General features: G+C 46.5%; 1 protein-coding gene and 1 pseudogene across 2 annotated transcripts in view; both read left to right on the top strand.

Annotated features, from left to right (window-relative positions):
- The window catches only part of NLRP1 (NLR family pyrin domain containing 1), a 43,444-nt gene extending 18,201 nt beyond the window's left edge, over positions 1-25,243 (top strand). The window contains exons 2-10 of one of the 2 annotated variants that reach the window (XM_066363361.1): positions 3,515-3,601; positions 5,401-5,489; positions 6,159-6,234; positions 8,328-8,551; positions 15,323-15,582; positions 16,150-16,275; positions 20,325-20,466; positions 23,342-23,386; positions 23,852-25,243. In XM_066363361.1, the coding sequence (XP_066219458.1) occupies positions 3,552-3,601; positions 5,401-5,489; positions 6,159-6,234; positions 8,328-8,551; positions 15,323-15,582; positions 16,150-16,275; positions 20,325-20,466; positions 23,342-23,386; positions 23,852-24,126 (1,287 nt within the window). In that variant the 5' untranslated portion in view covers positions 3,515-3,551 and the 3' untranslated portion in view covers positions 24,127-25,243. The remainder of the gene's footprint in view (positions 1-3,514; positions 3,602-5,400; positions 5,490-6,158; positions 6,235-8,327; positions 8,552-15,322; positions 15,583-16,149; positions 16,276-20,324; positions 20,467-23,341; positions 23,387-23,851) is intronic. The other variant, XM_066363362.1, reaches the window with a different exon arrangement.
- LOC136391601 (ras-related protein Rab-32 pseudogene) lies at positions 18,462-19,252 on the top strand (annotated as a pseudogene).
- Positions 25,244-26,757: the final 1,514 nt, after the last annotated feature.

Below are 26,757 nucleotides of genomic sequence, written 5' to 3'. Positions count from 1 at the left end.
ACATGACTCCATGGTTGCTGGCTTGAGCCCAAAGGTCACTGGCTTGAGGCACAAGGTTGCTGGCTTGAGCAAGGGGTCACTCACTCTGCTATAGCCCACACCCCATCCATTAAGGCACATATGAGAAAGCAATCAATGAACAGCTAAGATGCTGCAATGAAGAATTGATGCTTCTCATCTCTCTCCCTTCTTGACTGTCTGTCCCTGTCTGTCCCTCTCTCTGTCTTTCCCTCATGTCACAAAAAAAAGAGTTTTAAAATATTAATAATGCTCATAATATCTCTAGGGAATTTTGGGCTTGTCACCCCGGTTGTTTGGCACTTTTTATCTTTATGTTATATGCTTGTTTACTGAAGTAACAAACATAAGGGAATTAAAATGTAATATTTTATCAAAGGTATAATGAGTTTTATAAAATGAATAAATAAATAGTACAAGCATAGTTCATCAAATTTTTTTCACCTATGGATGAAATGAACAGCATTTAGAATATGCTGTTGTGCAGATGAACACTAAAAAAGAGTAAGGAGGCCCTGGCTGGTTGGTTCAGCAGTAGAGCATCAGCCAGGTGTGTGGAAGTCCTGGGTTCAATTCCCGGCCAGGGCACACAGGAGAAGCGCCCATCTGCTTCGCCACCTTGTCCCCTCTCCTTTCTATCTGTTCCCCTCCCACAGCCAGGTGCTGAGGATGGCTCCATGGGCTCCACCTCAGGAGCTAGAATGGCTCCATTACCCAGCTTCAACACCATTTTACCAAATTTGTTTTAACTATTCACTTTCCACCTCTTTTGTTAGAGTATTTTAAGTCCAAGATATCAAGCGATCTTATCCTTAAATATATTGTGATGCATTCACAAAATACAAATAAAGACCTTTTTTCCAAACCACAGTGCCATTATCATAGCTGTTAGGTCTGCTGAGAGGAAGCGTGCACAAGGCAGAATGAGAAAACAAAGTTTATTGCTATCATATATCTAGGTGTAGATGGGCTAAGGCCAAAAAAACTATCAGCCCCTAATGCTGCTTATAGAACTACTTTTGTAGGGTCAAGTGTGGGAAAGCAGTTACTGCTGTAAAAGGACTTTAAGATAGATGTTTGTCTGAGGCATCCTGCAGTTAGAAAAGGATGTCTGGCTCGGAGGGCTTATCCAGTTTCCCAGAGTACTCTGCTCTTGGTGACTTCATATACTTGCAGGGATTCAACTGCCAGTCATTTTCCCATGGTGTGGGGGGGGGGGGGGAGGAGGAGCTTGGCCCTTTCAATATCTAACAACACTTACAAAAAGTTATTTGCATATCATGTAATATGCAGTCTGTATTAAAAAATGTTCAGCCTGACCTGTGGTGGCGCAGTGGGATAAAGCGTGGACCTGGAACACTGAGGTCACCGGTTCGAAACCTTGGGCTTGCCCGGTCAAGGCACATATGGGAGTTGATGCTTTCTGCTCCTCCCCCTTCTCTCTCTCTCTGTCTCTCTCACTCCTCTCTCTCTAAAAAAATCAATTAAAAAAAAAAAAAAAACAACCATTCAGTGGTCTAAAATGTGTCCCTGCAGGTGGTTTGTTCCAATCAGAATCCAAGGTCTACTCATTGTATTTGGTTTGTTATGTCTCATTAATCTCATTTAAATCTTTCCATAACATGTTCCTATTTTATTAATATCCACTACATGCAAAGTACCATACCAGCAACAAGGAGATGAATATTGTAGCCCTACTTCAAAGGGTTCCCAGTCATAAGCAATAAATGTCTATAATCTTAGTCCTGATCTCTTACATAACATGCTGCCATTCACTGTCACAGACATGATCTCAACTAGGAGATAATATTGCTCCCAGTTATATGCACAAAGGCTGATATCCCAGGAACTCAATCATTACCAGTGGAGAACCTGAGAAAGTTTCTGTAAAATCCCTGTTAAGTGTTGTTTTAAGCTCCAACTGGTTATCAGTAATATTGCTATGTAGATTGTTATTAATTATTGAAATATAACTTTTAAAAACATAACATTTTCTTATTTTCTTATTAATATTATTCTCATTCTCGTTCTCATTGTTATTAGAGAAACAGCTAACCACCCCCAGGCAAGTATTAAGCTATCAGCATATATTAGGTCACTTATTACAATTCTGTTAGATGGGTGCTATTATTACTTTTATTTACAAATAAGAACTGATGTTAGGGAGGTTCAATGACTTGCTCAGGGATCCATGGTAGAAGGCAGAGGGGACAGGCCTCAAACTCAAATCCCTCTGACTGTGATATCTAAGCTTGCAGACACTCTACTACATATGCAGTGCCCTGCATGGGGTTGGGCATCCAGTAGGTACTCGGTTTGTTTGTGTAGAGTAATCAATTTAGTGCCTACCATTCCATGTTCTCCCCAGAGTTCACTTCCCGGTGGCTGAATCCTACAACTGGACCAACTTGGGTCTCCACTTGGTGGTGAGAAAACCAGTGACTGTTGAGATTGCTGCCTCTCAGCCCCTTCCTCCTCTTCCCCAGCCTGCAAACAAGTCCAAGGCTGTTTCTGACTGAACACTTCCTGCAGCTCCTGGCTGGTCCCTGACTCACACTCAGAGTTTACAGGGCTCTGAACCTCCATGCCCTGACCCCGAGGTCCCGGCTGAGGCTCCAGCCGGCTCCCAGAGTAGCAGCAAAGCTCGAGCCCTCAGCCTTTCCTCTGCTCGGTCCCCCTTCCTCAAACCTAAAGCGGCAGGAGGACTGGAGAGCAGGGGCTGATCACTCTATCTGGGGATCCTCCCAGAGCCCACTCTGACCCTTCACAACCAAGGGACTCCATTCCATGGGGCTGGCCCCCTCCCACCCCAGACCCTTCTACTTTACATCTCAGAACTTGGTTTCACGGAACCCTGTTGGGGACCGCAAGCCGACAGGGTCCTTGCAGTTTAGATTTTTTGGGGACAAAGGTGTGGGGAACTGGCAGTAAGCTGACCATCTGCCCAACCCCCCACCCACCTCACTTGCTTGGTTAAATTCTTACCCCACACCTTCATATTGGCTATGAAACTGAGAATGTTTTCATCCCATCCCCCCCGCTTCACTTGCTTGCTTAAGTTGCTAGGTGCAATTTACATGCCCTTCCTCTCACCCTTTGTTTGTTCTGATGTTGGTGGGTTTCAGTTATGCAGAGTGGAGGGTTTCTGCACTTGGGAGAATTCTTGGGGGTTGACTTGGAGATCTGTGATTTTGTATCGGAGACTTCCTTATTTGCATATGACTATAAAATAAACCAGGCCAGCTCTTGGCTTTTTGCAAGCTATCTTTTGCATTGCAAGGAGTCCTCCCAAGCCCATCCTTTTTTCTCTTTAAGTTTATTTTCTTAATTCCGCGCTGTTTCCACTCAGGACCTGGAATTATTAGTTGCGCTGGTTTGCGGCAGAACCCAACCTAACAAGTTCCTGCTGGAGGTTGAAAATTCCATGATTTTGAGACCTCAGGACCTTGAGATTGTGTGTGGTCCCGAAATAATTAGGCTTCCTTTGTGTTTGCAGCCTGCACCTGACTCATCTGAGTAAGAAGGTGAGAGAGATGCTGAGGGCCCTAGAGAAGGAGGTGCCTCAGTGTCTCATCAACACTAGGTAAGGGGGGAGACACAGAATCCCTGCTGACCCAGGCCCAGGGCTGACTCCTTGAGGCTGGTCCGGAGATGTGGATCAGCAGTGGGGTGGGGCAAGGCTAGAGACACAGACAGAACCAGAAAGAAGCCAAGAAAGAGTAGCAGACATAGAGGTTGTTTGTTGGTTTGTTTAGTGCAAATAAAGTCATTTCCCTCTTCTGCTTAAAGCCTTCCATTAAATGAGTAAGAAGATCAACAAATGAAAAAAAGTGACGAGTGAATGGGTGCGATTTGGAACATGGAGACCAATGACCACTGGGGGGGGGGGGGCGCGGCAAAGATGAGAGAGTTGGGGAGGGGGAGTTAGGCCCCCTTTACCCCATACATATGAACACTTATTTACACAGCCCACCTGAGGGACAAGCCCCAGGAACAGGAGAGTCCATCTTCCTCCTGGGAATCTGCTGCCGTCCCCATGTCCTTTCATTTTGGCGCATTTCTGCTGTGACTGCAAAGCGCACCTGTGCCCTGGTTCTGACTGCTCTGCCTCACCTGCCTTGGAAAGAGAAGGCTCCTAGGCTCAGGAGACGGACAGATGCTGAGGGGAGACAGCATCCCCCTCAGACCCACATGTGTTAGCTACACATAACGGACAAGGGGCCAACTCCCTGGAGCTAACTTAGCAGGGACACGGGCCCAGGTTACCTCCTCCTGGATCATTGTGCCTGGGGCCAGGGGGAATGCACTGATGGGCCTGTTAGACTCTGTCCAGAGGACCTAAGCTGAGTTCCGAAACATGGGAGGCCTTATGGACCTAGAAGATGGCAATCTAGGCAGAGGTAGAAGCCCTAATTTTAGCTCCTTTGTGTTCGCCACTTATACAAGACCCCCTAGCACGATAAACTGTCTGAGTTGCTTCTCCTGAGGGCATAGAAGCCTCAACTCCTCATCAAGAGTAGGTAAGCGGGTAGACACAACTCCCTCTAGCTAACCCAGGCCCAGAGCTGATTCCTTGAGGCTAGTCCAGGGACATGACCCATAAGAAAGAGGAATAGAATGAGACCAAGTACCAGGAGCAGTGCTACTTGAAGTGTGGTATGTGGACCAGCAGTGTCAATGTCAGCATCACCAGAGAGCTCATTAAAAATGCAAATCTTAGGCCCTACTCCAGAACTGCTGAATCAGAATCTACAGGGTGAGCCCAGTAAGCTGGGCTTTATCAAGGCCTTCAGGCATGGGCCTTTGAGAAGCATTGGACTAGCAGTGGGTGAGCAGGGGGAGGGCCCAGGTGGGTTTGGGTGTGGTGGTGGTGGGGGGTCAGGGCAGGAGCACAAATAGGGTTTGAGCCATGTTAAGAATTTTTTATTCTACCCCAAAAAGTAATAGTGATTTCAGGGTTTCAGCAGCAAAGTGCTGAGTCAGGTTCATATGTAAGGTCAGCTGCTATGTAGCAATGGGTTACAGAGAGACAAGAGAAGAAGCAGGGGGCCTTTAGGGGGAGGATGAAGAGGTGGTTCACGCCAGAGAGCCGCCTGGCCTGGGGTGGAAGCTGTGGAGGAGGAGAGAAGAACTAGCAAGGAGAACTATTCTAGAGGCAGTGTCAATGTGATCAGTAGGCTCTCAGAGGAGCGAGAAGTCAGGACTGCACCAAAATTCCAGCATGGAGGGCTAGGTGGCTGAGGGACATTCACAGGGACAGGGTCTATGGGAGAAGCTCAGATGAAGGCCATAAGTTCAAATTCAGATGAGTTAAATTTAAGTGCTGTAGACAGCCCCAGCTTCCTCTAAGATCTCAAGGAGAATGAACAACTCTGTGTCTAGGAACCCAAGTCGGATGATACCTAAGAAGGACCCAGATGAAGGAGAGATGGATGATGACATGACTCCACTGAAATGGCAGAAACCAAAAGGTACTTTGAAGGGGCCAGGCTGGGAGCAGCATGACTTGGGGTGGGAGGGAATGACTGTGGAAGGTTATCCCCTTCCTCCCCTTTCCTCTGGAATGGGTTAGGCAAAATTCCCACCTAGAAGAGCCCCACCCCATATGAGAACTTCTACACCTAGGACCTCGCAAGATCTCTGCTTTCCTCTCTCCCAGGCTCGGGCTGAGGCTGCGCCCCTGCAGAACACCTCTGGCATGCCTCAGACTCTGATCCAGGTCCTGGCCTCCCAAGGCCCACACTGGGCTTCGGAGGCCTGGGAATCCCCTCTCCACCCCTTCCCATCCTTTCTTTGAGCTGTATTTCTCCATAAGCTGCTTTTCTGGTAGATGTTTGAAATAGCAATACCTCTGAACCAGTAGGAAGAAAGAGATGGGCAGGGGTGGGGTCAGGGGGCAACCGTGTTGGGCCTGTTGAGATAGCAGGCTGGCAGCCTGGGAGCAGGGACAGCAGCTGTAGACACCCTTCCTGCCAAGGTCCAGGCAGGCCAGTCTTGGGATGGGCCCCTCTATGATCTAGTCTAGAGAGAGGGAAGAGGCCAGACAAGGGAACCTGAAGCTGACCACTGCCCTGCCTGTCCAAAGGAGATTCCCAATGAAATGGCACAGGTGGAACCCTTCTGTCTGTCTTTCTCTCTAGGAACTGAAAATGACTTCTGGGGCCCCACAGGGCCTGTGGCTACAGAGATGGTTGATGAAGACAAGAGTATATACCAGTGAGTGAGGGGACTCTGCTGTGCCAGGCTGGCCTCCCCAACCCTGCCATCCCCACAATGAATCCCAAAGGACACTCAATATCTCACTCATGGCGCGTTGGGTCCCCATCCACTGCCAAGCCACCAAGCAGAGACAGGGCTAAGATACAGGGTTGGTGCTTTTATTATGGAAACGGTGGTTTTATTATGTAAAGTTGCAAACAACACAAAAATTGAGTCCAAAGAACTTTTACCCATTACCCAACACCATTTTACCAAATTTGTTTTGTTTTTGGTTTTTTTTGTTTTGTTTTGTTTTGTTTTTGTATTTTTCTGAAGCTGGAAACGGGGAGAGACAGTCAGACAGACTCCCGCATGCGCCCGACCGGGATCCACCCGGCACGCCCACCAGCGGCGATGCTCTGCCCCTCCGGGGCGTCGCTCTGCCGTGACCAGAGCCACTCTAGCGCCTGGGGCAGAGGCCAAGGAGCCATCCCCAGCGCCCAGGCCATCTTTGCTCCAATGGAGCCTTGGCTGCGGGAGGGGAAGAGAGAGACAGAGAGGAAGGAGGGGGAGGGGGGTGGAGAAGCAGATGGGCGCTTCTCCTATGTGCCCTGGCCGGGAATCGAACCCAGGTCCCCCGCACACCAGGCCAACGCTCTACCGCTGAGCCAACCGGCCAGGGCCCAAATTTGTTTTAACTATTCACTTTCCACCTCTTTTGTTAGAGTATTTTAAGTCCAAGATATCAAGCGATCTTATCCTTAAATATATTGTGATGCATTCACAAAATACAAATAAAGACCTTTTTTCCAAACCACAGTGCCATTATCATAGCTGTTAGGTCTGCCGAGAGGAAGCGTTCACAAGGCCGAATGAGAAAACAAAGTTTATTGCTATCATATATCTAGGTGTAGATGGGCTAAGGCCAAAAAAACCATCAGCCCCTAATGCTGCTTATAGAACTACTTTTGTAGGGTCAAGTGTGGGAAAGCAGTTACTGCTGTAAAAGGGCTATAAGATAGATGTTTGTCCGAGGCATCTTGCAGTTAGAAAAGGATGTCTGGCTCGGAGGGCTTATCCAGTTTCCCAGAGTACTCTGCTCTTGGTGACTTCATATACTTGCAGGGATTCAACTGCCAGTCATTTTCCCATGGTAGGGGCGGGGGGAGCTTGGCCCTTTCAATATCTAACAACACTTACAAAAAGTTATTTGCATATCATGTAATATGCAGTCTGTATTAAAAAATGTTCAGTGGTCTAAAATGTGTCCCTGCAGGTGGTTTGTTCCAATCAGAATCCAAGGTCTACTCATTGTATTTGGTTCGTTATGTCTCATCAATCTCATTTAAATCTTTCCATAACATGTTTCTATTTTATTAATATCCACTACATGCAAAGTACCATACCAGCAACAAGGAGATGAATATTGTAGCCCTACTTCAAAGGGTTCCCAGTCATAAGCAATAAATGTCTATAATCTTAGTCCTGATCTCTTACATAACATGCTGCCATTCACTGTCACAGACATGATCTCAACTGGGAGATAATATTGCTCCCAGTTATACGCACAAAGGCTGATATCCCAGGAACTCAATCATTACCAGTGGAGAACCTGAGAAAGTTTCTGTAAAATCCCTGTTAAGTGTTGTTTTAAGCTCCAACTGGTTATCAGTAATATTGCTATGTAGATTGTTATTAATTATTGAAATATAGCTCTTTTAAAAACAATAACATTTTCTTATTTTATTATTAATATTATTCTCATTCTCGTTCTCATTGTTATTAGAGAAACAGCTAACTACCCCCAGGCAAGTATTAAGCTATCAGCATATATTAGGTCACTTATTACAATTCTGTTATATGGGTGCTATTATTACTTTTATTTACAAGTAAGAACTGATATTAGAGAGGTTCAATGACTTGCTCAGGGATCCATGGTAGAGGGCAGAGGGGACAAGACTCAAACTCAAATCCCTCTGACTGTGATATCTAAGCTTGCAGACACTCTACTACATATGCAGTGCCCTGCATGGGGTTGGGCATCCAGTAGGTACTCGGTTTGTTTGTGTAGAGTAATCAATTTAGTGCCTACCACTCCATGTTCTCCCCAGAGTTCACTTCCTGGTGGCTGGATCCTACCACTGGCCCAACACGGGTCTCCACTTGGTGGTGAGAAAACCAGTGACTGTTGAGATTGAATTCTGTTCTTGGGATGAGTTTATGGACCAAATTGTCCCACAGCAGAGCTGGATGGTGGCGGGGCCTCTTTTTGACATCAAGGCTGAACCAAGAGCTGTGGCAGCTGTGTACCTTCCTCACTTTATAGACCTCCAAGGTAAGCAAGGGGGAGTGTGGAAGATGATGGTGGTAGGAATGAGCCCAAAATGGCTTCAAATGGCAGTGTCTTGAGGGAGGACTCGTGGCTTCCTTAGACAGACTAAGAAAAATGCTGTCTTTTTCTCTCGTTTTATAGTGCTTTGGGTATATCTTTTTTTGAAACATTTTGTCCCCCAACATCACAATTCTTTTTGCCTGAATTACTTAAAGTTTCCCTTGATAGAATGTGGGCTCCTCGATAATTTTTGAGGAAATCTGGGAAAATCTAATAAGCCAATGACGGTAAAACAACAGTAATAATGTCTGATGTGTGGGGATTTTACAAAGAGAGAACTAAAATGCGAACAACAGTAGCAAGTAGAGTGCTAAAGAATTGAAGGTCTTAGTGTGTGTAGTTCACCAGGGGATGAAGGCTGCCCTACTACTGTCATCCTCATTAAAATGTTGAAATACTTCTGTACTGATCAGGAAGAGAAATTCTCCATTTTTTGAGACCATAAGTAACTGACAACATCATCCAGTGTTGGCCACGGAGACAAGTAATGGGGCCTGCATATGTGCAGGCAGGGATGGGGCGGCCAAGGCAGCATCTGTCCACAGCACCCAGAGTTCGCAGCAGGTCTAAGTCAATTGGGCAGCAAGGAGCAGTGTTGTCGGCAGGGGCTGAGGCACAGCTTTCCAATCCAGGCCGTGAGCAGCATGAGACACACACCCAGCAATGCTGGCTGCCAGAGACCTAATGTCTGTCAAATTACTGAGAAAGTTAGAAGAACCTCATGGGGTTCCACATGTCAAATCATGACTGACAGGAACATTATTTAATTATGATAGAATGATTTAATAAACAGTTTGTTATATCAGTTGTAAGAACTTTTATGATATATATTGTTTATTTAGATAATAAAGGCAGATTTTTTTTTTTTACAGAGACAGAGAGAGAGTCAGAGAGAGAGGGACAGACAGACAGGAAGGGAGAGAGATGAGAAGCCTCAATTCTTTGTTGCGGCACCTTAGTTGTTCATTGACTGCTTTCTCACATGTGCCTTGACCAGGGGGCTACAGCAGAGCTAGTGACCCCTTGCTCAAGCCAGCGACCTTGGGCTTCAAGCCAGCAACCTTTGGGCTCAAGCCAGTGACCATGGGGTCATGTCTATGATCCCACACTGAAGCCAGTAACCCTGCACTCAAACTGGTGTGTCTACGCTCAAGCCAGATGAGCCTGCACTCAAGCTGGCAACCTCGGGTTTCAAACCTGGGTCCTCTGTGTCCTAGTCTGACACTCTGTCCACTGTGCCACCACCTGGTTAGGTAAGGCAGATATATTTTTAGTGTATCATTTACATTCATGCCCACATAAGATGGTTTGGTCATTGGCAGACCACATATACGATGGAGATATTCCTTATAGCCTAAGTGTGTGGTAGGATAAAGTATCTAGGTTTCTATATGTGCACTCTATGATGTTTGCACAATGATGAAACTGCCAAAAGATACATTCCCAAGAGTATCTACTCATAATTAAGAAGTGCACGGCCGTATAGATTGATATAAATTTATAGTGCCATTTCAGCAGTTAAATATATTTAGTATCATCACCTCTAGGTACAGGCATTGATTTACTTTAAACAGTCAGTGCACATAATAAAATACTGGGATTCTCAGTCAAAAAATATATATGTATGTTAGAATAATTTAAAAACTAGTAAAGAAAAAAGTAGAATGAGAAAACTAAAAAAGTGTCGGGAGCCGATCCACTAATGCTGGCTAACTAGGTCACAGCAGAAGAAGATCCACAACTGCTGGTTGACAAAGTCACAGCAAAAGAAGATAGAGTCACCGCAGTAAAGACCAACAGCTGCGGGTTGACAAAGTCACCGCAAGGAAAGGCATGATACTTCCCCCTTTAATCTTTTGAATTAATCTGGCCTTATATCCCCCCTTTTTCTGGGTGTGTGCTATTATTTGTGGCACAGGGATAATAGTACCGTACTTTCCCTGTAGATTCATAGTAATTTCTTTGGAAATGAGACAGAGGGTGTAAGTTCCACAGAAAAGCCTGTAAGCCCCTTGAACTGGGCTCATAGACATAAGAGGCTGGCTATGATATCCCTCATAAAGGGTTAAGTTTGTAGGAGAATTCCTTCTTAATCATGTTAGAAAGAATAGATTGTGACTTGTGACTAGATAGGAGGCAGTGGCTGTGCACAGAGCACCTCTCGGCCTTCACTTAATTCAACATTTTTCCTCCTAGCCTTTTCATGTAATAGAGTAAAGAAACATTCCTTTCTTCTTGCTTATTTGATCTGCAGATAGTGATACACTCTGAGAAGAATAGAGGTAGAACTTAACTAGTGTTTAAATATAATAAATAAGTAATATTTGACTAGACAATAGTATCTTAGGTAAGGTATAATAAAATGGCCCATTGTGTGGCCTAGGATGAAAGCGCAGTCAGCAAGAAAAGAGTGTTTTACTAAGAGAATTGTCTTTTGACTAAAGGCAATTGCTAGGCTTTCTCAATGAGATGTTCTCATAAGATTTACATACTTTCCAAAATTCTTTAATAATGAGAGAAATGTAGGGAAATCCATAGAAGTAATAACAATTAATGTCTTATGTTGCTACTAGGCTATCTTGCAAGTGCACTCTGTATATCTTTGGGTGAAAGCTATTCTTAATGTTCTGTCAATTTCTTTATAGGCAAGCCTTTTAGAATCTTGTGAGAAAAAGTAGGACACTGCTTAAACTCAAAGCCATTTATCTGAGCAAACGGTTGTCCATTGTTAGTCCTTAATAATCTCGTCTGCTAATCTCTCTCTGCCCCTTAACTCACAACAGCAGTAAAGTTAGTTAACTTTTAGTACTAATACCTTAAAAGCTTTTACCGATGTTGTTATCACTATTCAAGTTATTTTGTATTTTGAATGATTTGCTACCTGGTTTGTAATTTATAGATATAAATTAACTGTTATCCAGAAACATGTAAACATAGTGAAACAGAAGCAATGATTAACACCATGTAATTGTAACTCAGTGTGTGTGTATAAAAAGGGAGCTATACTAGCATTGAGCAGAGATGCCTGGCAGTAAATGCTAACTAGAGAATAAAGAGAAAGAAAAGAATTCGGCTCTCTCACTCGATTTCGCCGACGCCGTCTCTTCCTGTGGGACCCCTGGATCCCCCCCGGGGCTGGACCCCGGCAAAAAAGCAAAGAACTGCCCAGACCCAGAGGAGGCTCGTTTGTTGAGACCACAAAGTTTGGTAAATAAGCTGCACATCAGAAGGATAGCACAGACACAGGAGAAACGGAGGCCAGGCCCGAGGGGAAAGACTCAGGGGTCCAGGGGCGCCTGGCTGGACGGACATGCTGACTAGGGTTGGTTAACCAGAAAAGAGTCAGGAGTAAACGGTGTAGAGGGAGTTGTGAGGTTGTTCAGGTACTATAGAGACCCATTGACATGGCGAAGTTGAAAAGAAGGTCCTGAGGACTCGGACAGTGAGCTAGGATGGGTTGCTTCTTCCCACCAGACCAGCTATAGAGTGATAAATAAAGCCACCACAACAATAACCTGCCCCTTCTACAAAGGGAGACCTAGACCCAGGGAATCTCCAAGTGCTGTGTCAGGGAGACGGGCTTGGCCAGTGCAGTCAATAAGTTCAACTCTGCACAGCAGTGAGAGAACTTGGTCTACCCTTGGCCTGGGATTCTCAGGGCTACATTGCCACTCTCTGCTCTACACAAGTCTGTTCCAGGAAGGAGAACCTCATATGTTTATAGCCTGGAGACGGAATGCAACAACGGGGCCCGAGAGGACATAATGTGCCTTAGCTCTTGCTCACAGCACCACAGTCACACCACTGTCTCAGGGGTGAGTGAGCTGTTCCCTCCCTGTGACAAGGACACCCTAGCCATTTCCTGGTCAGTCTCGTACCCCCTTCTGGTGGACCGGGGAAATGAGATTTGCCAAAGGAAGGGGAAACCGTCTACTCTAAGCACACAGGAATCAAACCTGAAATTTGGAGATTGAAGGCCACATCTGGACAAGAGTGAATTCGCCAAGTAGTAGCACTTTCCTTTGAGGGCTCCTGAGACATGATTAATAATTACAACTCTGACAATTATACAGCAGTCTGTTCCTGATATCATGCAAGGCAGCTCCATATATATTCATGTTATCTTGATTATCACAATGACATAGTGAGTTAGGTACTATGGTTTCCCCCATTATACCTATGAGGAAACCAAAGCTCTGAGAGATGAAGATGCTTGGCCAGGGTTGGGATTCTAACCCAGGTGTATTACCGCCAGGAGGAGAGCTACACCCACACCCACACCCACCCAGGCCTGCCCAAGCCCATGTCCACCAGCTTTTTACAGGCCCATTCTGGACCTCACCCTGTAACCAGACACGACATTTCCCTTGGGATACTGTACAAAGTGCAAGAGAAAAAGTACACGAAGTCTCCTCGTAGCTCACTGTGCTGGGCCCAGCCAGGAAACCAAGCCCCCTCCAGGAATCCCTGTTGCCTGCTATCTGGGCTGAAGCTGCTGCTTGTTCTGGAAATGATGACCTCAGGGCCTAATAGTGGCCTCATTTAAGAATTGGGCACCACTTGCTTTATAACCTTCATTGGTGTGGTCCTACATAGTTGTTAGCCCTCTCAGTCTTAGGCAAGCCAGGACAGTTGATCGCCCTAGCAAGGTGAGTTGGACATACACAGCACTTTCCAGGATTCTGCCAAATTAGCATGACACAGAGTATAAGTGCCGTGACCTACGGTCTGAGTGCAATGATCTCACCCTAGGGCTGCAGCTGGCTCATGACCTTGATAAAAAGCACTTCTCCACAGGTTTCAGTTGTCCCATCTAACAAGTGAGGGCAGATCAGGGCTGTGGAGAGCAAGGTGACAATATCCACTTAGTATCACCAAAGCAGTGCAAAATGCACCACCTGTTGGAGAAGCAATTTGGCAAAACATGGCAAGTCATAGAAATGTTTACATCCTTTCACACACTCTTCTTATCCCTGGGGACTTATCAATTCCAAGGTAACAACCCAAGGGAAATAGAAAAGTTCTCTGACAAACATGTGTGTTGCAGTGCTATCTATCATGGCGACCAGGTGGAGCAACCTCAACAAGAAGGGAGCAGTGAGCCACTGGATGCTTCATCTGCCAGCCGGGATCACATGCTGCGGTCATCAGAACAGTCTGCAGACGCTTGCAACAATTTACACTACTGTGGGAAAGGCAGGAGATGAAGACACGTGGCCTATAATGGAACCATGAAAAGATGTTGCTGAACAGAAAGACTAATGGAAAAGGCAACGATGGTAATGGTAGTTGTCCTGCTTGGTGAGATTAGATGTAAATACTCTACATTTTGTCAGCTGGTGTATTCCACTATGATGCTATTTTTCATGCAAATAATAATAATAAATGAGGACACTTACCGTATTTTTTTGCTCCAAAAGACATACCTGATCATAAGACACTCTAGGGTTTTAAGGAGGAAAGTAGGAAAAAAAATATTTTGAACCAAATGATGTGTAAAATATTTAATAAAATACCATATTTTTCGCTCCATAAGATGCACGAGCATTTTCCCCTCCACTTTTGGGGAGGGGGAATGCATCTTATGTAGCAGGTTTCACAGCCCCTTTTGGTAGTAAATCTGTCAACTATGTACTGATTGGTGCCCATGCAGATGGAGGGCCTGTCAGCTTGTTGGATGTCCCTCTGTGGCCCAGAAACCTCCTGCACTGTTGCCAGGAAACACAGGCATGGAGCCAGAACTCCTGACTTCTAGTCCAGTGTCTCCCATTACCAGACTTCATCCTTCAAGTTCTCTCTTGTGGTGACAGCATCCACACCTGCTGCACTGATCAGGGTTCTCGACCGCAATGAAAGAAACCAATTTAGGCTGATTTGGGCAGAAAAAGAATGGATTAGGATATTATTGAATAGCTCATAGACAAGAAACTATTATGCAACAAGTTCTAACAAGAAAAAAGAAAAGTAACCACATACTGTTGAGAACAAAAAGCACAGCCAAGGTCCAAAGAAGAAAAATATGAGAGACCACTACAGCAGACACGACCACTACAGAAGCCTCCTGCCATGGAGACTGCTGAGCTCTTGAATTCATTGCTGCTGCTGCTGCCAAAGGAATCGCTGTCTTTTCATTTGCGCTTCGCCACCCCTAGATCAAGGTCCTGGTTAGGAGCATCCACTGGATCAAGTCTTGGTCACACACCTGTGTCATCACTTCATGGAAGAATAAGGTTCCCAAATGAAAGATCTAGCTTGTGTCCTGCCAAGACCCACACAGTGATGGAGAAGGAGTTTCTTCCAAAAATGAAGACTGAGTGGTGGGGTGACCAAACACTTTAAAATGTACCCTACCCTCGGTCACTCCATCTTCCACTCTCCCTCTTTTTGGTTTTCTCCCTGCCAAAAGTCAGGCCTGCAAGCATTACTCAATGGACTTCACTGTTACAGAATGCACACCAGCACAGGTATCTATGGGATCAATATCTCTCCTGGATCCAGGACTAGGAGCTGTGTGTAGGTTTGGATTGAGGGGTTTCCTTCAGTGCTCCCACTGCAGAGAACCTATTGCCAGCAGCTCCAATAAAACCCAGGCCCAGTCATTCTAGCTCTTTTACCTGGGTCCCCCTGAGAGGGCACTGAGCCTCCCTGAGAACCACACTGCCCCTGCCAAGACCGAGAGCACTAAATCTTGTTTCTCAAATTCCTTTTTTTCAGGGAAACATGTGGATGTCTCCTTGTTCCAAGTGGCTCACATTAAAGAGGAGGGGTTACTGCTGGAGAAGCCAGACAGGGTGGAGCCACATTACATAGTTCTGGAGAAACCCAGCTTCTCCCCCGTGGGAGTTCTGCTGAGAATAATCCATGCTGCCCTGCGCATTCCCATCACCTCCAATGTGTTGCTCTACCATCACCTTCATCACAAGGAAGTCACCTTCCACCTCTACCTGATTCCCAATGACTGTTCCATTCGCAAGGTAGCACCAAGAGCCAGAAAGGCCAGGCAAAAGTGGTCTGAAAGAGACATGACATGCAGCCAGAGAGTCCCCGAGAAGGGTCAACTTGGGCATAAGGATGGGCTCTTAAAAACAGAAAACTTGAAGTAGATGAATAATCCTGTCCCTGCTCAGCAGGACTGGTTTCCTGGGTCCCTAAGGCCTTCCCCAGCTGGGTTCACTGCTCCATAACTCATTACTGGATGCATCACTCATCACTCATCAACCCCTTTCCAGGATTCAGAACGATGACAGTGTCCCATGCCAAAAGCTGTCTCTGTTCTTCCATTCTTACTGCTCCCCTAGTCTTGCCCAAATCCAACCTTGAACGTGGCAGAGGCAAACCCTGAGGCTTTCTGTGGAGCAGTCGAGGGGGGAAATGGTACAGGTAACCATAGGCTCAATATCCCATGGAGGGTATAGCTCCTTCCATATACATAAACGTGTGGAAGCATCACCCTACTTTGCTCAGATCAGACTCCATAGGGTGGAGTCCCTGAGCCAGACCCAGACACCATCCTTCCTGACCATGTTCTGTATGCTCCCTAGGCCATAGATGATGAAGAAAAGAAGTTCAAGTTTGTGCGAATACCCAAGCCACCGCCGCTGACCCCACTTTGCATGGGCTCCCGATACACTGTGTCTGGTTCACAGAAGATGGAAATAATCCCTGAGGTGAGCAGCTCAGATGTTCCCCATTCCTTGGAGTCAGAGGTCATGCTTGAGAATAGCTGTGGGGTAGGTCTTGGAGCTGTCACAGGGATAGTGTGAATTGGGATTGGGCAGACAGTATGTGATATTAGGGATGAGCAGGAATGCTTCAGAAGTTGGGAGAAAGGTAACTAGCAGGAGACAGGGTCACATTCAGGACAGGAACAGCAATGGGGTGCACTTAGGGACACTGAGAATAGTTGGGCTATAGGGTGTTGATGCTCTGCAGCCAAATCCAGCAGCAACATCTGTAGCTGAATGCACTGAAGTCATTACTCACTGCAGCCAGAGAACACACACCATGGGGACTGTGGGCCTCACAGGACAAGGGCCTCAGAAAGAACCTGTTTCAGGATGTCAAACTTGTTTGGGTAATTTGAAGGAAGATCCAAGGAAATGGATATTTGGTCTAGATCTGGTCTTGTCAGAAGGCATGGCAATTCTGATTAGGAACCTCAGCAAATTTATCTCTGGGAAGGGCAGACATAGCAAGCATAAAGCCATAATTTCTTACATAGCAGTCAGCAGTTTAGTGGGGTAGGATTATATTTGGCATTGTGTGGGTTGCATGGTAACCTGTCCATAAGGGACATTCTAAGACTGTGTGTGTCCAACAGGAGCTCAACATGGCCAAGATGGCAGCCTCAGCCATGTTTGTAATCACACTGAGGGCTAGCTGTGAGCATCACTTCAGTTCCTAGACATTAGGGGCTATCTTTTGTTCTTTCCACCAAAGGCCACTAGACATTCATCCATGCTCACCCTCACCCAGATTTTGCTGCTTAGGGTTTAAGTTTCCACTGAACGGCAATCTTTTGTTGAACCAAGGTCAATTCTTTTCCCCTCCATTGTCAGATGAGTCTTCAAACTACCTTAAGTGATGACAACAGAAGGAATGGATGTACAGTAGTTAGGAGGATGTGATATATATTTTTTCATAGGAAAACATGAATCCAAGAACAATAGCATTAGTTTGCCTATGTCAGTTTTTAACAGGGATGGGAAACATGATTCAGTCATTTAACAAGCATTTACCCAATACCAGCTATTTGCTGTCTTAAATAGGGATAGTTCATTGAACAAGACAGACAAGGTCCTGCCCTTGGGAAGATGATGTCCTAGTGGGATGAGACCTATATATATAAAGAAATAGACCAGGAACCATGAAGTTCCATGAAGAAAACACAAGTAGGTCATTTAAGAGAGTGACTTGGGCTACTTTACACTGGGTGTCAGGGGAGAAGTCTACAGTCAATGACATTTGAGCTGAGACCGAGTGAAAAGAAGGATTTGGGAGGTGAACATTTGTGTCAGAGCACTACAGGTACAGAGGCATAGAGGAGCAACCACCCTTTATCCCTCCACATGACAAAAATGGAGGTCAGTGTGGTAACAATGAGGAGGTAGATGGGGGGTCACACAAGACGTACAGATTTCCTAGAGCCCAATGACCTTGTTACCCTGATATGGAGTTTGATTTTTTTTCTAAGTGTAATAACAATGCCTTAGACTAGAGGCTCTTACTTGGTAATACAAGACCTGATTTAGTTTCTTATAGATGCTTCTGGCTGCTGGATAAGAATGGATGATAAGAAGTTAAGCAGTGGATAGAGCATCATCCAGAGAACCAAGGTCACTGGCTTGATCCCAAGGTCCCAGGGTTGCCAGTTCAAACCCCAGTCAGGGCACATATGAGAAGCAATCAATGGGTGTACAACTAGGTGCAGCAACAAGTTAATGTTTCTCTGTCTCTCTTGTGCTCTCACTCAAAAAAAGAAAAAGTGAAAACAAAGACAAGTCAAAGGCTATTGCAATAGTATAGGCAGAAGCTGATGAAGCTTGACTAAGGAGGTAGCAGAGGAGATAAAGATAAGTTGATGGATGCAGGGTATGTATTGGAGGTAGAGCCAGTAGGATTTAGAATATGAAAGAGAAAGGTAGGAGTTAAGAAAGATGTCTAAACCTGGAATGTGTGTGCTCAGTGGGTTGTAGTCTCATTGAGTGTAGGGAAACTGGGGAGGGAACATGTTTGGAAGATAGCTGGGAATCAAGAGTTGTCTTGGTGGCGGGTGCGGTCTCGGGGAAGTATCGACCCAGCGCGGGGCTGGAGCTTGAGAGCACCTGCCTGCTGGAGCGGGGCCGGGGGGCGCATGGCGGGCGGTGGGGCGGGAAACCCGGGCCGGGGAGCGGCCGCCACTGCCGCGAGCACCTCTTCAAAGTGCTGGTCATCGGCGAGCTCAGCGTGGGCAAGACCAGCATCATCAAGCACTACGTGCACCAGCTCTTCTTCCAGCATTACCGGGCCACCATTGGGGTGGACTTCGCGCTCAAGGTCCTCAACTGGGACAGCAGGACGCTGGTGCGCCTGTAGCTGTGGGACATCACGGGGCAGGAGCGGTTTGGCAACATGACCCATGTGTACTATAAAGAAGCTGTCGGTGCTTTTGTAGTCTTTGATATATCGAGAGGTTCCACGTTTGAGGCAGTCTTAAAATGGGAGAGTGATCTGAACAGTAAAGTCCATTTTCCAAGCGGTGGCCCTATTCCTGCTGTTCTCTTAGCTAATAAATGTGACCAGAAAAAGGACGGTGGCCAGAATCCTTCCCAGATGGACCAGTTCTGCAAGGAACATGGCTTCACTGGATGGTTTGAAACCTCTGCCAAGGATAACATAAACATAGAAGAAGAAGCCCAGTTCCTAGTGGAGAACATTCTTGTGAACCACCAGAGCTTTCCTAGTGAAGACAACGATGTGGACAAAATTAAACTGGAACAGGAGACCCTGAGAGCAGAGAGCAAATCGCAATGCTGCTGACATGGCCTTGCCTCCTCTCATGCTTCCAGGATGTGGGATGTGACCTGACTTGATTTCTCCATTTGGAGCCAATTCCTGAGAACGGATTAAGGTGGTGGCTGTGCCACTCTGAGGATCTTCCCTGAGCTGTGCTTTCATTTCATTTGATTTTTTTTTTTTCATTTTTCTGAAGCTGGAAACAGGGAGAGACAGTCAGACAGACTCCCGCATGCGCCCGACCGGGATCCACCCGGCACGCCCACCAGGGGCGCCGCTCTGCCCACCAGGGGGCGACGCTCTGCCCATCCTGGGCGTCGCCATATTGCGACCAGAGCCACTCTAGCGCCTGAGGCAGAGGCCACAGAGCCATCCCCAGCGCCCGGGCCATCTTTGCTCCAATGGAGCCTTGGCAGCGGGAGGGGAAGAGAGAGACAGAGAGGAAAGCGCGGCGGAGAGGTGGAGAAGCAAATGGGCGCTTCTCCTGTGTGCCCTGGCCGGGAATCGAACCCGGGTCCTCCGCACGCTAGGCCGACGCTCTACCGCTGAGCCAACCGGCCAGGGCTGAGCTGTGCTTTCAAATGACAAAGGTGGCGCCCCTGGGAGCCTAAGCTCAAATGGGGTGTCAATGGTATAGTCCTAATAGTGGCTCTGACGTTAACATGAACACTTCTGTTGTTACTGCCATCAGATTCAGGGTAGTGTTTACATCCTTCTTAACATCTCTTAAAATGATGGTGTAAGCACTGGGGTGGTAATAAAACTCTCTGTGCAGTCTTACAGTAAAAAAAAAAAAAAGTTGTCTTGAGTGTGATTTAGGAAAGGGGATGAATATAAATTTTCTTGATGGAAAGTGGGTCAAGCGTAGGACCCATTGAGAAGACAGGCTTTGGCAGGAGAAATGAGGATTTGAGGTCAAAATGGGGGAGGTAGAGGAAGAACAATCTGGTTCAGAAGGGGGGCGGAGGATCTGGATTAGGATGTGTGAGCACTACATTATAAGTAAGTCCTGTCTCAACCATGGGCACCCCACGGTTTCCTCCTCCTTCTGAGTCAGGATTTATGGGAAACGAGGAAAAGAGCAGTGCGTGAAGTGGCAATTAATTTCAGTGCAGATCATCCAAGGGTCCCCATGGGGCTGAGCAGGGCCTAGAAGGTGTCAGATGGGGAGAGACCTCACTTTCAGGATGAATGGTGGCTTCTCACATGACTCTTTCTACAGGAACTGGAGCTCTGCTATCGGAGCCCTCATGAACCCCAGCTCTTCTGTGAGATATCCATTAGCTGTTTGAGGACAAGGATCAGGCTGCACATGAAAAACAAGGAAGATGGAACTGTGGTGTGGGAAGCTTTGGTGAAATCAGGTAAAGTCAAGTCCAGGGAGCTTAGAAAGTCAAGTCAATTACAGAATGTGTGTGTGTGTGGTCACAATTTCCTGATGACAATAGCCCAAAGAAGTTCTGTGAACTTTTTCTAGTTACATAACAGCCATGTAACCAGAATTTGAACTCAAGTTAATCTGACTCTAAGCCACATGCCCTCTCCCATGCAGCTTGATGTCTCCACACTGTCCATGTATTAACAGTTAAACATGTCTAGTTCCTTCCACCATTCCTCTTATAGTCTGGATTTTCAAAACTCTGCCATCCCAGTTGCCTACCTCAGTAGATGAACCCATTTGAAGAGGAGTCAGGATGGGCTCTAAGACCATCCAATCAGCAAGGAGGAGACATAGAACATCTACTCCCTCCATCTGAATAAACTCAGTGCTCCCAGCACCACGACCGGAGCTCCCCTGTGCTTGTGCTCACCTCCCCACATTATAGGTCACTCCGGACTTGCCCAAATGAGCTGCTGTGGACTCCCCCTTCCTCTTCTTATGCAAGTAACTGTTTAACCCCCTTCCTCTATTGTTGTTTGTTTTCCCATTAAAATTAATTCACCCATTACTTCCAAGTGCTAAGATTTTCTTGATCTTGATTCTTGATTCTGATATTAAAATTCAAATAAACAGTGTGAGTCTATTTTTTTTTAATTTTTATTTATTTATTTTTTTACAGAGACAGAGAGGGAGTCAGAGGGATAGACAGGGACAGACAGACAGGAATGGAGACAGATGAGAAGCATCAATGATTAGTTTTTCATTGCGCGTTGCGACTTCTTAGTTGTTCATTGATTGCTTTCTCATATGTGCCTTGACTGCGGGCCTTCAGCAGACTGAGTAACCCCTTGCTGGAGCCAGCGACCCTGGGTCCAAGCTGGTGAGCTTTTGCTCAAGCCAGATGAGCCCACGCTCAAGCTGGCAACCTTGGGGTCTCGAACCTGGGTCCTTCCACATCCCAGTCCAACGATCTATCCACTGCGCCACCGCCTGGTCAGGCAAACAGTGTGAGTCTAAAAGACCAAACAAGGACAGAGAGGTAGACTTCCACTCAGAATAAGAAGATCTGGGCCCTGGCTGGTTGGCTCAGCTGTAGAGCGTCGGCCTGGCATGCGGGAGTCCCGGGTTCGATTCCCAGCCAGGGCACACAGGAGAGGTGCCCATCTGCTTCTCCACCCCTCCCCCTCTCCTTCCTCTCTATCTCTCTCTTCTCTTCCCCTCCTGCAGTGAGGCTCCATTGGAGCAAAGATGGCCCGGGTGCTGGGAACGGCTCTGTGGCCTCTGCCTCAGGCGCTAGAATGGCTCTGGACGCAACAGAGCGACACCCCGGATGGGCAGAGCATCACCCCCTGGTGAGCATGCCAGGTGGATCCCGGTCGGGCGCATGCAGGAGTCTATCAGACTGCCTCCCCGTTTCCAGCTTCAGAAAAATACAAAAAAAAAAAAAGAAGATCTCATAGTTGAAGCTATCTAGCAAGGAACTTGGTTATTTCTCCACCAGGTCCCATTCTGGCCAAGACTAAATTAAACCATGTCTGCAGTGTTGACAAAGAAATTGCTCTCTCTCTCGCGCTCTCTCTGTTTCTTTCTGTCTCTGTCTATGATCATGGCTTCTGGGCCTTAGTTTCCCCATATGCATGAGGAATGAATTCATTTGCAACCTTTAGTTTAAATTGTATTAGATCCTGACCTGTAGTGGCACAGTAGATAAGGCATTGACCTGGAATGCTAAGGTTGCTGGTTCAAAACCCTGGGCTTGTCTGGTCAAGGCACATATGAGAAGAAACTGCGAGTTGTGCTTCCCATTCCACTCCCTTCCCCCTGCTGTTCTTTGTCTCTCCTTTCTCAAAAATCAATAAATAAAATCTTTTTTTAAAAACTGTATTATAGCCTGACCAGGTGGTGGCACAAGGGGATAGAGCATCGAATTGGGATGCTGAGGACCCAGGTTCGAGACCCCGAGGTCGCCAGCTTGAACGCAGGCTCATCTGGCTTGAGCAAAAAGCTCACTAGCTTGGACCCAAGGTCTTTGGCTCGAGCAAAAGGTCATTCGGTCTGCTGAACGCCCACGGTCAAGGCACATATGAGAAAGCAATCAGTGAACAACTAAGGTGTCGCAACGAAAAACTGATGATTGATGCTTCCCATCTCTCTCCGTTCCTCTCTGTCTGTCCCTATCTGTCCCTCTCTCTGACTCTCTCTCTTTCCCTGTAAAAAAAAAAATTGTATTATAATTAACCCTGGCCAGGTATCTGAGTTGGTTAGAGAGTCATCCCTATACACCAAAGCTGTGGGTTCAATTCCCAGTCAGGGCACATATGAGAGTCAACCACTGAACACATAAATAAGTAGAACAACAAATCAATGTTTCTTTCTTTAACTCTTTCTCTCTCCCCTCCCCCTTCCTCTCTCTCTCTCTCTCTCTCTCTCTCTCTCTCTCTCTCTAAAAATCAATTTTTATTTATTTATTTATTTTTTGCCCTGGCTGGATAGCTCAGTCGGTTAGAGCATTGACCCAAAGCACAGAGGTGGTTGGTTCCATCCCTGGTCAGGACACATACAGGAACAGATCCAATGTTCTTGTCTCTGTCTCTGTCTCTCTCTCTCTCTCTCTTTCGTTCTCTCTCTCCCTTTCTCTCGCTCCACTAAAATCAATCAATAAATAAAAATTTTTGATAAAAATCAAATAATTCTTTTAATTTAAAAACAAGTAAGTAAGTCCTTTTAGAATTAGTCTGTAGCTTGTCTAAGAACTCAAGCAGCTCAGAAGTGAGACTTGTGCAGGAGTTTCAAGGCTTATCATTTGTGTTCATCACCACCTCTGTAACAGAAGCTTCTTCCTGTCTGTTTCTCTCCAGGAGACCTCAGACCTGCAGCTACTCTGGTCCCTGCAGCCCTGCCAGGTCAGTAACAGCTGTTAGAGACCACAGGAGCCATGGCGGTCCTAGGGTGAACTGTCTGGTCCAGGAGGGGAGCTAACAAAGAAAGGAAGGGAAACCATCATTGAAAATTTCACAGGGGATCGGGCCTTGAAGAGATGTGTGACCCAGAGCAGAAGTCCTTCCTCATGGCCCTTATTGGTGCCCATGGAGACCATCACACGTTCCAGAGACAACCTCAGATGCCTCCATCATAAACCTATCAAAACCTCACCCTTAACTCAAGAAGAATGCTAGGCTAGAGGCTGACATGAAGGAGGACAGAGGTGTCTTTCTGGTGGTCCATAGCTTAGTGGGGAGGAGGAGCCAGGGAAGCAGCTGAGGATAGTGTCGAGTTAGAAGTGGGGAATCAGAGGGAGAGATTGTGGTGGGAACTCTTTCTTACTCATTACCAGCCTCACCTTCACCCCCCGCCCCCAGATGCCCCAGCCTCGTGGCACTTTGTGGACCAGCATCGGGAGCAGCTGGTGGCTCGAGTGACATCAGTAGACCCACTCCTGGACAAGCTGCATGGACAGGTGCTGAGCGAGGAGCAATATGAGAGGGTGTGGGCTGAGCACACCAATCCAGACAAGATGAGGACGCTGTTCAGCTTCAGCAAGTCCTGGGATCGGGCCTGCAAAGAGCATCTCTACCAAGCCCTGAAGGAGACTCATCCTCACCTAATTGTGGAACTCTGGGAGAAGAGGGGAGGTGGAGACTAAGGGTGTCCTCACCTGTTTGTGAGTCCTGGCTCTGCTTGACCACTATCTTGGTCTCAGTTTCTTCACCGATAAATAAGTTGCCATCTGACTTGCCTTCTATTTCTAGTTATAAAACTCTGATGATGCCTTTGCTGGGCATTATTTGTCCATGTCCAGGAAATCTGGGCTCCCAGACTGCCTCCCTTAGCTTTCACAGGCCTGCTGTCCAGGTGGATGACAGCATCTCGGGGAATGTGCACGTGGAGCTGGCAGGATGTCTGCAAACCTTGTAGAATCCTCACCAAAAAGCCTCGTCAGGTGGCCACCACCACTGAGCCTCAAGCCCTCCCTGTGCCATCCAGATGCAAGGAGGAATAGGGAGAAAAATAGAACTTGTCAGCTCTGCTGCAGAAAGACAGTGGAAAAGCACACCTTGGGGTTTTGAAAGGCTTGTGAATAAGGGCAAAAACAGATTAATTTTTACTTGTCAATGTTGGATTTGGTTTTCCTATTAGTTCAAATTGTGCTCTGTTGTTTTTGAAGTTTAGATGGCTAGAGCTAGGAGAGGTGAAGAAGAAGGCCATGGGAGGAATGGGGTCTAGGTCTATGACTTCTTTGTGGAAAGTGATTCCAAGTCTTTACAGCTGCCTCAGATACCACTGCCCTTTGTTCCTAAAGCACCCTGTGCTCTCCACCCCATCAGAGCACTCAGCACATGACATTGTCACTGTTGATTTTTTGCTGGTCTCTCCCCACTAGATGGTAAGCTCCCTGAGGGCAGGAACCATGTCTGATCTACCCATCAGTTTACTCCCAGTGCCTAAGACAGTCCCTGGCACATAGTGGGTATTAAGTGAGGATTTATAAATATGAAAATGCTAAAGGAAGATTCTCCAGATATATCCTTTCATTCTCTTCCTGACCACCATACTGTCCATGGAATTCAAGGATCACCCTAGTTATAATTCCCGCATTAGTAGGCCACCCCCTTGATCCTAGTGAATCAGCAATCTTAGAATCAAACCCATTGGTGTTGAAACATTTGTACCAATGTTTTTCTCAACTCATGAGAGCAAAGCTACACTCAGGTTATCCCTGCCCAACATAAAGCAGCCTGGGTTTATCCTCCCTCCTTCCCCACTCCGTCACCCTCGCCCTCAGAGCCGCTTCTCCCTGCCATCCATGTGGGCCTCAAGCACTTTCCTTAGCCTCCACCACACAGCCTGAGGTGTGTCTTCTTTGGCCTCCCGACTGTGACGGTTGTTAGGAAATCTACAGGAGATGCATGCATGAGCTCAGATCAGTGTTCAGCTCATAGAGGGTATATAATAAGTAGTAGATATAATCTTTTGGTTTCACTGCTCACTGGGTATGTGAGAGAGGTCAACAATTCCCAACCTCCCACAACTACCCCAAAAGACAATTCAAGAGGGTTAGGGCATAAACATCAAAAAAAAAATAGAGAAAGGACAACACCTGTGACAGCTGTCTCAATAGCTTCATAGGCATGTGCAGAGGTGCCACCTTCTGGACAACTGACTTTAGCTCAGGCCACATTGCTAACATGTTCAATACATTTGGCTGACTCGGTCAGGACCTTCCTGTGGATGACACTATTACTGAACTTTGGATTCCAGTTTATGGAGCTGTCCTCTAATGGAAGTGGAGTCAGGCAGGACACCTCTACTTGAAAGGGATGTTATTTTCTGGGTTCAGTTACCTGTCACTGCCTGTGTAGAAGGCAAGGTATCATTAGGCTGCAAGATATCTGCAGCCAAGACTTCGACTCTCTTCCTCCAAGGACAAGAAAGCTTGCACAATGAACTTGCTATTTGAATGTAATCTGGCTCTGTGTCGGCAGTTTTCTGCTGAATGTGGCAGGTATGTGGCTTGATTCTGAACTTGATGTCCTCAGCTATCTTAAGAGAAAAAAAATATGCCAATATGTCTTAGAGCTTTCCTCTTCACCAAATGGCCAAACCTCTCCTGTTAGTCCCTGAGAAGCATGAAGGAATATTCTCAGGACAAACCTATATGCTCCTATTGCCTTGCACTGGGGTCACATTGCCTGGGACAGTGCTCATTTATTGGCTCTAATTTACTTCATTCTCAAGGTAAAATCCAGGTCCTCATAGAGGAAGTTCTGCTCCTCTCCACAGGAAGCTGTGGGTGGAGTCAGCCTGCTCAGGACCTGTCCCATGCATTGTCCTTTGAGTTTTAACTCCCAGTGGGGCCTGTGATGATTGTTGGTGCCACACAGTAGAGAGTCATTGCAGTTAGGTTGTCTGGGGTCAGCCTCCCACTTCTTGCTTGCCACCTCTTAAGTGAGGCATGTCAGTAAGAAGCTAGGAAAATTCCTTGACAAGTGGAATGAGGAAAACCGAGGCAAAATAGTTAAACAAACGGCCTAACTATTAACAGCCAGTTAATAAATCACAAGCCCTACCCTCCCTAACCAAGGACACTTAGGAAGAAATGGTTTTACATCTCTTCTCCCCAACCCAGAACTGGGTAGCTTAAATCACCCCAGTCAGCGAGATAGATCACAGAGACCCAATTAGTGCCATTAGTGTCAGCCAAACCCCAAAACAACTAAAGTCAGGGGAATAAATACCAACAACAAAAAAAAACCCAATCAGAACCAGACAAATC

This window comes from Saccopteryx leptura, chromosome 2 (genome assembly GCF_036850995.1).
Source record: "Saccopteryx leptura isolate mSacLep1 chromosome 2, mSacLep1_pri_phased_curated, whole genome shotgun sequence".
NCBI classification, from domain to species: Eukaryota; Metazoa; Chordata; class Mammalia; order Chiroptera; family Emballonuridae; genus Saccopteryx; species Saccopteryx leptura.
Note: the sequence above shows the minus strand (reverse complement) of the source record. Positions and strands in the feature narration are given on the sequence as shown.